General features: G+C 39.4%; 1 protein-coding gene and 1 long non-coding RNA gene across 2 annotated transcripts in view; one reads left to right on the forward strand and one right to left on the reverse strand.

Annotated features, from left to right (window-relative positions):
* The window catches only part of OGN (osteoglycin), a 93,978-nt gene that overhangs the window by 44,557 nt on the left and 40,374 nt on the right, over nucleotides 1-9,047 (reverse strand). Inside the window, exon 2 of the mRNA XM_072421174.1 lies at nucleotides 4,558-4,648. Coding sequence (XP_072277275.1) covers nucleotides 4,558-4,648 — 91 coding nt within the window. The remainder of the gene's footprint in view (nucleotides 1-4,557; nucleotides 4,649-9,047) is intronic.
* LOC140337421 (uncharacterized) overlaps nucleotides 1-9,047 on the forward strand; it is a 29,798-nt gene that overhangs the window by 18,349 nt on the left and 2,402 nt on the right. The window contains exon 2 of the long non-coding RNA XR_011922041.1: nucleotides 6,158-6,243. This is a non-coding gene — a long non-coding RNA (uncharacterized lncRNA). The remainder of the gene's footprint in view (nucleotides 1-6,157; nucleotides 6,244-9,047) is intronic.

Here is a 9,047-nt window from a genome sequence, read left to right on the forward strand (position 1 = left end):
GGGGAGTAGTAACGGTTATAAAAGACAAAAATAGATGGGTAGGCAAGTTTGAAAAAATGGTTTTGAGTGCTCTTTTAAATGAGCAGAAAGTAGGAGCAAGCCGAATAGGACGAGAAAGACCATTCCAGAGAGTTGGGGCAGCTCTAGAAAAGTCTTGAAGCCGTGCGTGTGATGAGGTTATGAGTGAGGAAGTCAGTATATTGGTAAGTAATAAGATTACCAATTTGTTTTGTTTTTAAGCTAATTGGCTCACTTGTTAAATATTTTTTAATGCTTATAATACCCTCATCATGCAGGATGCTTGAATATAATGCATCTATGGTTTTAGAAAACAATAATAATGCATTTATGTCTAGATTCATACATAATTAAACAAACATAAAATGAAGATACCCCTGCCCATTACATCTTGGGGTGGAGTTCCACACACTATACATAAAGTCACTAGTGATTTTTAGTTAACCATTAGTAAATATATATAGTTGTGGAGAGGCGCTATCACCATGGCAGCGGCCCTCCCACTCCGCTACAGAGGCTGATGATGTCATGGGGACTTTCTTATCAGCAGACACACACAGGAACACCAACCAGTCCGCCTCTATCAAGCGAGACTGTGACAATTTTTACTACCTCTGCTTCCCTGCAATCTCTGCAATACCTTCCAACTGGACACCTGCATCTGGCGTGGTAAGCTCTCTCCCCCCTCATCATATGGTGATGCACCAAATAAATGTATTTAGTTTTACCCTCAAATTTTCCATCCTTGATGAAATATCAAACCACTTGTTTATATCTAGGAACTTTCACACTTGGGAGCTTTTGGCCTGGGAATATTCTTTATCCAAAGGAAAGGTCACATATAGTATCATCAACTTTTCCTATCGACCTTATGACCTATGGTTGGTCCAACCCAAGTAAGTGTCACTAATAAATATATATATATATATATATATATATATATATATATATATATTGGTATATTTGCATTTTAGACTTGGTCACAGGAACAATATCCCTATATATTGTATAATTTCTTATCTATATACCTCATCCAGTGACACACTTTATCTGAACCTAGTGACATCTTACAATTAAGTGAAATCCTATTCATAGTATATGATCATAGGTTAAAAGTTCGTAATATATTTTTGCTTCACGCGCAATATATTTCTACAACTGAATCAGGATCCTTAATACTGGTACATCTATGGTACTTTTAATTCCAAACTCTATATCATTTATAAAGATGTTAAACCGTAAGGGTCCCAACACTGACCCCTGGGGTACACCAGTAATAACCTTAGACCATTCAGAGTATGAATCAATAATCATTACTCTCTGGATGCGCCAGTTCTCTATCTATTTTCTAAACCTGTTGACCCTAACTTGCATATCACCCCGTCTGTGGTGTATAGTGTCAAATGCTTTAGCAAAGTCCAAGTACACTATATCAACTGCTTCTCCACTGTCTACCTGTTTACTTACATCCTCATGAAAAGAGAGTAAATTTGTTTGACAACTTCTGTCTTTCTTGAAGCCATGCTGACTATCACTTATATTATTATGTTCTAGCAGAAACTCCTCTATGTGGTTCTTTATCAAACTCCCTAGGACCTTACCAACTATGGACATTAAACTAACTGGTCTGTAGTTACCTGGTAACTTTGCTCCCTTTTTGAAGATGGGAACTACACTGGCCTTATGCCAATCCATTGGCACCATGCCAGTGATTAAAGAGTCTCTAAAAGCTAGAAAAAAGGGCTTAGAAATAACTGAGCTCAGCTCTTTGATGACACGTGGATATAACCCATGGGGTCCTGGTGGTTTGTCAACCTTAATTTTGTCCAACTGTTTCTCAATCATATCAATTTTTAGCCATTGTGGACCATTTAGGGCAGTGACACTGCTATTATAAATTTAGACTTGAGCTCTACAATTTTCCAGTGTACACACAGCTATCAAAAAGTGTTTAGTAAATCTGTCTTTTCTTTTGTCCAGTTACCAACTCAGAGACATCCTTTAAGGGGCCTACATGCTCAGATCTGATCTTTTTGCTGTTAATATATTAATGTTGTTACATTCCTCACAAATAAATGTGTGTCCTTGATAAACTCAAGTTTATCAAAAATACAAGAAGGGAAAAAACTAGGGCATAGTTGTAATACTCTAATTTCTACCTCACTCAAGGGGAATTCTCATAACTTAATTACATTTAATTAATTATATTGGGTGAAATGTTTGTGACATTTTTTTTTTAAGTTCCTACCTTTTGAGGGAATGTAGAATATTGTGGTGCATGATAACCTAAAAAAGTGGAAGATTATTTTGGTCTAGTACCAGTAAGAGTAGGTAATGATGTGAGTGATGGTGCTGGGATTAAACCAAAGTTTCATCATCATGTGATGATTGTGCAATCGGTTCAGACCTTACTATGTCTGATTTGTGAAGCGAAAGGGTTTGTGTTTTGGAAGTGGTGTGGGTTACTTTTGAACGCTTTTTAGTATTTTGAGTCTGATTTATTAAAGCCCTCCAAGCCTGGAGAGAATACACTTTCCTCAGTGAAGCTGGGTAATCCAGCAAACCTGGAATAGATTTCCTAAGAGTCATCAGCTATTTGTTAGCAAATGTTTTCAATCCTGGACCAGATCCATTCCAGGATTTCTGGATTACCCAGCTTCACTAATGAAAGTGTATTCTCTCCAGCCTTGGAGAGCTTTATTAAATCAGGGCCTTTGTGTTTCATGAACGGAAAATTCACCTTTTTGTCTTTGTATTCCTTGTTTCTTAACCCATTATAAAGAGTAGAGTAGGGGAACTAAAAGAGGTTGGAGATTCAGTTTTTGTAAGTATGTTTTAATTTCCAAATTCCTAGTATCAATTATTTCTGATGCCAGGAGGTTGAAATGTTCTAAGTTAACATTGTCCAATTTTGTCACAATTTTCTGTTATTCTGTATATGATCAAATCTTTCAATAGTTGCTGGGAGCAACTATAAGATACCTTCCCACTATGCTTTTATAGAGGAATAGTCCTTAAAGTTGGGAAAAATCTGTACGCAAATGCTCACTGGATTACAAATATGGGAAATAGATTTTTGTAAATTGTGTACATGCCAATAAGTAATAGACTTAATTTTGCATTGACCTTTCAATTGGTATTCAATACCATTTAGCTCTGACTCTTTTAGGGGTTGAGAGGAACAACTGTTGTTACAACAATCTGGTGTAAAACCCTGCCATGCAGTTCCCCTTAAATTCATATTGTGGGGGAAAAAGAGGGGGGGGGGGGTGACCAATTATCAAAAACACCAAATACCTACAATAACACAATTCTTTAAATATTCTCATCAAATGAAACATCAAAGAGACTTTTGTTGTTGAGGGAGGAGACAATTACAGAATAGTGTTTTCCACCTGATTTTTACAAAGACAATTGTTTGTCGCTTCCTCAATCAAAATATTGTTCATGCCACATTCTAACGTATACCTCCAGAAAAAAAAAAAATTATAGAGGATGCAATGTAGGATGTAACTACAACACACACATCACATGGTATAGATATATATATACCAATGATCTTTACTAAAGTATCAAACCATATTACCGTATATATATATTAAAATATATTTTATATATATTACCGCAATATATTAAAAAAGGCCATCACTGTTTATAATTATTAAACAGGATTTTTTAAAGCGCTAACATATTACTCAGCGATGTACATTAAATGCTTAACAACCCTTTAACAGCTGGATGGTTCTCAATAGGTATTTTTTGACACGTTCTATATCATTCTGTCTTCCTAAACAAAATAATAAACATTTGGGGGAAGTTATAAAAAACATCATTTTGCATTACTAAGCATTTACTTGCATTACTTTCATGGCCCTGGTCCAGCACCAGTACTCACCAAACATCAGATCCACAATCTAATGATCCAGTCTTACCTATAGGAAGCCCCTGCTCAGCTTTGGGAGACTGGTTGTGTCTCAGAGCACACAGTTGCCCCCAGGACTTAAGGGGAAGAGCCCGCACATAAAGCAGTATCACAATTCCAGCTGAGTCAAGTTCAGAATACAAAGCAAGTAACATTGTTGGACAGAATGAACAATGTCTGATACTGCGATGGTACACAGCACGGGATCGCTGCCCAGATAAGCCTCTCCTAAAAAGTGAATTGTAAAACCTATATACTGGTAACCGAAAAGTATTTGGTGCATTATTGAGGAACTTTCATTTAAAAAAACAATGAAACATACCTATTGCAGAGCCTTTGATCCCACTGTAATACAATTCTTCTGGATTTCTTTCCAATGTGAACCAGTGGGCGCCACCTACTTTTTCCATATTCTGCCTATGTCACCTGATCTCATATCTGTGCAGTACAAGATGAGGTGATGTAAGCAGAAGACGGAAGAAGGTGGGATACATTGCAAGAGGATTTACAATTTGAGGCCTTCATTATTTATGGTATCATATTTAAATATTTTATCCATACTAACAATTCTGTTTTTTTACAATAACTTATAAATAAGAAAAAAAATCAAAGCTTACCTTTAACTTCTGTAATATCTGAGGAATCAGGGACCCCTTTTTTTTCTTCATCACGGGTAAATCTTCTCTTTGCAATTATAAGTCCATTTTTCTGTTAAAGCAAGCCAAGTAATGATTGTTAGATTAGGTTAGATCTTAGCATTTTTTTGTTCTTGTATTCTTGTATGTATCTGTAATTTACTTTTCATAGGACATGAAAAGCATACTGTGTATATTTTTTATAGCACCACACTTAGCTTATCTCCCCTGGAGATGCTATGAGATAGTGCTGGAGGCTCATTCTTGCATATTACGGGCTTTTAAGTTGCTAAAAGTGCACCGTAGAACTGGGCCTTTTGGGAGTCCAGTCAGAAAAGTAAAAAAAAATCAGAAAGTCAGAATACTGAGTTAGAGTTCAGATTTCCCTATAAAAAATGTTTATTTTTGGGCTAGTATGAGGCATGTCTAAATTAATATAATTTTTATTATTAATAATAATAAACAGTATTTATATAGCAAATGAAAATGATGGCAAGCTGCAGTTAGTGCAACAGCTTCATATTGGTTTGTAGCAAGATAGATTGTGCTCCTGGATGGGAGATCAAGCAGAGTAATCAAAGAGCAGGCAATATTTGTGGCTGGATCTGTAAGAACTATGGAGGATGTCACCTTCCCCATTGCACAGACTGCTGAGTAGAACGGGGTCACCCAAGAGAAAGAGGAGGCAACCCGGAAGATTCTGCAGGAAACCACAGCTGCTGCTCTGCTTTCTGAGGATTGTGAGGTCCCTGAAACTGCACCCCTTCTATGTCTTCTGAGCCTTGTATAACCACAGAGCCTTTTGAGGTTTAAGTGTACCTGCTGTCTTTTGTAGTCCTGTAGAACCCATGGATACTGCTGTGCCTGCTGCTGCTATTTGTAGTCCTGCAGAGACTATGGACAGTGCTGTGTCTGCTGCTATAGTAGCCTCTCGTGTGGTTGCTGGAATAAACTGGAAGTCCAGTGTCATGGATCATTCTGTTTTTCTACCAGTCCCCAAAAATCCCATTTACAGGCAACCACTGGGAGAAAAAGATACTTTGTCTCCAGTATCCCCAAGGGTAATAATACTTATTTTAAAAGGAAGAATCTCATGCAAATTAAATGGTTGAATGGTACCTCTCCCACTAGAAAATATATAGTAGATTTACTCTTGAAGATGGGTGAATCATGTCATGACATTTAAGCCCTGTAGGCCTGGGAAAATATGATGTCATTTGTGAAGCCAAAAAGCTTAGACTTATTTTGGGAGAGATATGAAGCCTCCTGTAAAAAATCCAGTGAGTAGGAGGGATTGGTCCAAGGAGTCCCTTATTAAGAACAGCTGATTATAATGTTAACAGATGATGGTGGTAAGTCAGAGACTATGGAAAACTCAGAATGTACACTCAAGAGGTCAGGGTCAGTAAGTAGTTTGGAAAGAGTCAAGAAGCAGCTATATCAATCACCCTGACGGTCGTGCCTGCTCCATTCAAGGTGTGGCAACTATTAATGTCACCAGCATGAAATCTGTAATGGCTCTTGACACAGCCCTATTTTTGCTCTTTAGGTTTGACGCTGACATATTTTTTTTTTTTGTCAGGTGACCCAACTCGGTTCTCTGGCTGATAACCATCTGGCAAAGTTCAATTTGTCTCGAGGAAAGGTAACCAAGAGGAGATTGCAGAGGTAAAACTCCATTTGAGAGAAATCCAATATGACAGGCAGGCCTCTTTGGTACTGGAAATGGATTATGGGAAATATCACTCGCCTGACCCTTACTTACCAATTGCAAACAGGGATCAGCAGGTAAGTCTGTGGAGGGGCTGATTAACAATTCAGGTTCCCTGGTTACATCCAGGGCAAGGATCCTGGATATGATAAGAACATATTATGCAGATCTCCTGGGAAGAAAACCTCTTGATCAAGACAAGATGGAGTGATTTTTAAGATCCACATTAAAAGGACCAATCACAGTGGTTGAGGTGTGTAATGTTATAGATAAGGTTGAGGCGATCCGCTGTAATTCTCCTGTCAAAAGGAAGGTTTCATTGAGAATTGAGAACTAGTGCCTGATAAGCTTTCTCAATGTTTATAATATTATTATTATTATTTTTATTAATATTAATAATAATAATAATAATAATAAAAAACAGGATCTATATGGTGCCAACTTTTTATGTAGCGCTATACAAGGTGTTGCAAATGTGAGACAGACAGTGACACAGGAAGAGGAGAAAACCCTGCCCTGAAGAGCTTACAATCTAGGAGGTGGGGGAAGTAACACACAATAGGAGGGGAGATATGGAGTGGTGGGAAGTAGTGAGGGTTTTAGGAGACAGACGAAGATGGGTAGGCAAGTTTGAGAAATGGGTTTTGAGTGCTCTTGTAAATTAGCAGAAAGTAGGAGCAAGCTGAAAAGGATGAGGAACACTATTCCAGAGAGTTGGGGCAGCTCTAGAAAAGTCTTGGAGCTGTGTTATGAGGTTATGAGTGAGGAAGTCAGTAATAGGTCATTGAAAGAGCTATTAGAGTAGCTAGGGGTGTAATTTTCTCAGGTCAGGTTAGAAAGGTGAGTGGGACAAGAACTGTGGGGGGATTTGAAGGCAAAGCACAGGAGCTTGAATTTGATTCTAAGGTGAATTGGGAGCCAATAAAGAGAAGTGCAAAGAGATTCAGCATAAGAATGGATGGGAAGGATCGAGGAGTCTAGCTGCAGCATTAATAATAGAGGAGAGAGTCAGGTTAGTGGAATACCAGAGAGGAGGAGGTTACAGTAGTCCAGACAAGAGATAAGAGCATGTACAAGAAGCTTGGTGGTCTCTGGGGACAGGTAGGGGCGGATTTTGAAGATGTTGAAAAATGACGAGACCTGGAAATGTTCTAAATATGGGGGGAAATGTGGGCAGAAGACAAGACAGGCCAAGACAACATGCCTGAGGGCAGGGACGCAAAAGATTGTCATATCAGGGGGAGATTTGGAATGTGAGGGGGGAAGATAATAAGTTTGTTTTTATCCACATTGAGTTTCAGGAATCAGTCAGACATCCATGATGGATGGCTGACAGGCAGCATGAGACCTTATCCAGGACTGAGGGAGACAAGTCAGGGGTGGCCAGATCGATTTGAGTGTCATCAGCATACAGATGGTACTATAAGCCAAAGGAAGATATAAGACTACCAAGAGAGGAGTTGTACAGAGAAAAGAGAACCAATTCAAGGACTGACCCTTGGGGAACACCAACAGGGAGGAGAGTGGGAGAGGAGGAATTACCATTGAAAAAAATTGAAAAAAGAGTGGTCAGACAGGTAGGAAGCAAACCAAGAGAGAGCAGTGTCAACTGATACCAATGGAGCGGAAGATTTGGATTGGAAGGGGGTGATCAACAATGTCCAAGGCAGAGGAAAGATCAAGGAGAAGGCGGAGGGAAAAGTTGCCTTAAGACTTAGCTCTGATGAGGTCATTGGCCACTACTAAGGGCTGTATCATTTGAATGGGCAGCTTGAAAGCCAGACTGGAGAGGGACAAGGAGAGAGTTGGAGCTCAGGTAATCAGTGAGTCTTTTGTAGACAAGGCACTCAAGTAGTTTGGGAACATATGGGAGAAGAGATAGGATGGTAGCTTGAAGGCAGGGAGAAGTCTAACAAAGGTTTCTACAGAATATGGAGAATAATGGCATGTTTGACAGAGGAGGGTAGATACCAGTAGAAAGGGAGAGGTTGAATAGTTTGGTTAGGGCGGGATCCAGGGTGGAGGAATGGACACAGAGTAGATCAGAGGGAATTGGGACAAGCGGACAGGTAGTAGATGGAGACGATCAGAGAAGAGAAGAGACTTCATCCAGAGTAACAGGACTGAGGGAGGCCAGTGATGATTTACAGGTTGAAGGGGTGGCTATGGTTGGATTGGCCTGGTTAGAGACATCATGTCTGATTTTTTCAATTTTATCTCTAAAGTAGGTGGCAATGGCAATGCAGAGAAGGTATTTGTGGGGGGAGCATGTGTGAGTTAAAGGAGGGAGTCAATTGTTAAGAAGAGGCTGCGTGGGTTGGAAGCTTAAGAGGAAATTACAGCGGAGAAAGAATTTTGCTTGGTGACAGTGAGTTCAGTGTTAAAGTGTTGTAGTCTGGCTTTGTAGTCCATGTCCCAAGTCCCAAGTCAGTGCTGAGGGCAGATTTCCTCAGATTTCCAGCAGGACGGGGGTAGCCGGGGCAACTTTATCCAGAGCCAAAGAAAGAGTGTGGCAGCTTTATCTGTATCTGCTTTATCTCTGCCATTGACCAGGTCTCAGATGTGGCAAAGGGGGGAAAAGTTAGGTTGAAGGTGATAAAGGCTTGACTGGTAAATCATTTAAGGGGAGTTCAGGAGCTCACTTTTTACAGTTAGTGTGGTGGTCTGAATATTACACTTGGAATGCGCCATCAGGTGTGTTACAATGAGTATGCAACTCAGCTGGACAACTAATTCACAACCAGTTTGGACAACAAGTGGA

Source organism: Pyxicephalus adspersus, chromosome 8, assembly GCF_032062135.1.
Source record: "Pyxicephalus adspersus chromosome 8, UCB_Pads_2.0, whole genome shotgun sequence".
In the NCBI taxonomy this organism is placed as follows: Eukaryota; Metazoa; Chordata; class Amphibia; order Anura; family Pyxicephalidae; genus Pyxicephalus; species Pyxicephalus adspersus.